At 61.9% G+C, this 1,348-nt stretch overlaps 1 protein-coding gene across 1 annotated transcript in view; it reads left to right on the plus strand.

Moving 5' to 3' along the window:
* Positions 1 to 334: 334 nt before the first annotated feature.
* Positions 335 to 1,348, plus strand: part of GPR25 (G protein-coupled receptor 25) — a gene marked incomplete at its 3' end in the record, with an annotated part of 6,398 nt that continues 5,384 nt past the window's right edge. Inside the window, exon 1 of the mRNA XM_035901701.1 lies at positions 335 to 1,339. Within this exon, the coding sequence (XP_035757594.1) occupies positions 335 to 1,339 (1,005 nt within the window). The remainder of the gene's footprint in view (positions 1,340 to 1,348) is intronic.

Here is a 1,348-nt window from a genome sequence, read left to right on the forward strand (position 1 = left end):
TGGTAGTTTGGTCTGGTGGTGGTCCCACCGTCCCAGATGCAGGCTGGTGTCCACCCAAGACCTTCAGCCACCACCGGGTGATGCAGAGCCTTCCCCACCCCCCTGGTCTTCCTCTCCCCCCTCTTTTTTTGGGGGTTTCTTTCTTCTCATTGTTTTTTTTTTCTGTTTCCAAAATTAAATGCGCTTCGCTCCCTGCCCCTTCTACCCCAAAGCCCTTGCCCCGTTGGAAAGGAAGTGCGAGATGCTGTTTTTGAGCAGATCTCAGATCAACAACCCAACCACTGGGTGCGGCGAGCACCGCCCTGGGCACCGGGGAGAGCACCCGGCCACCGCCATGGCTCCCGAGGAGCTCGCTGGCTCGGCCGACTACGATTACCCACCGGTGACCAGTGTGACGGGGAACTGGGAGGTCTCCTCTGGATGGGAGGTCTTCTTCACCTCTGTCTTCATCCCCATCCTCTACTCCTTCATATTCCTCCTCGGCCTTGTGGGGAACCTCTTCGTCATCGTGCTGATGGCCAAGAAGAGCGGGGGCAAAAGGATGGTGGACACCTTCGTGCTGAACCTGGCGGTGGCTGATGTCATCTTCGTCTGCACCTTGCCCTTCTGGGTGGCAGCGGGGGTGCGGGGGAACCGGTGGCCGCTGGGCGAAGGGCTCTGCAAGGTGAGCAGCTATGTCATCGCTGTCAACCGCTGCTCCAGCATCCTCTTCCTCACCGCCCTCAGCGTGGAGCGCTACCTGGTCATCAGGAAGGTGCTGGACACCAAGATGATGGGTTCCCAGAGGCACATCCACATCACCTGCGGCATCATCTGGGCAGCGTCCCTCCTCCTGGGCACCCCGTCCCTGGTGTACCGGCAGCTGGACGGGGACGACTGCTGGGATGAAGATGGAGAGGACTTCAGCCTCGCCATGGTCTTCCTCACCTTCCTCCTGCCCTTGGGGGTCATCTCCTTCTGCTACTGCTCCATCTACTGCCAGCTCCAGCGCCACGTCCGGCTGGGCAAGGGTGTCCGGCGCTCCCACCGTGCCATCATCACCATCGTCGCAGCCTTCCTCTGCTCCTGGTTGCCCCTCAACGCCTGCAAGGTGCTGCTCTTCTTCCTCGCCAAGGGGACGCTGGTCCTGTCCCAGCGGCAAGAGGTGGCCCTGAGGTGGGTGGTGGCCGTCAGCACCTGCCTGGCCTTCATCAACAGCTGCATCAACCCCCTTATCTACGCCCTGATGGACAGACGCTGCCGTCCCCGATGTCCCTTTGGTCCCCATGCACCAGGGACAGGTCCCGGCACGGCCGCCCCCTCCTCCACCACCGACTCCAGCCTCCTCTTCGGTGGCTGGGTCTGGGCC

Source organism: Egretta garzetta, unplaced genomic scaffold (genome assembly GCF_000687185.1).
Source record: "Egretta garzetta isolate BGI_Z169 unplaced genomic scaffold, ASM68718v1 scaffold1461, whole genome shotgun sequence".
NCBI lineage: Eukaryota > Metazoa > Chordata > Aves > Pelecaniformes > Ardeidae > Egretta > Egretta garzetta.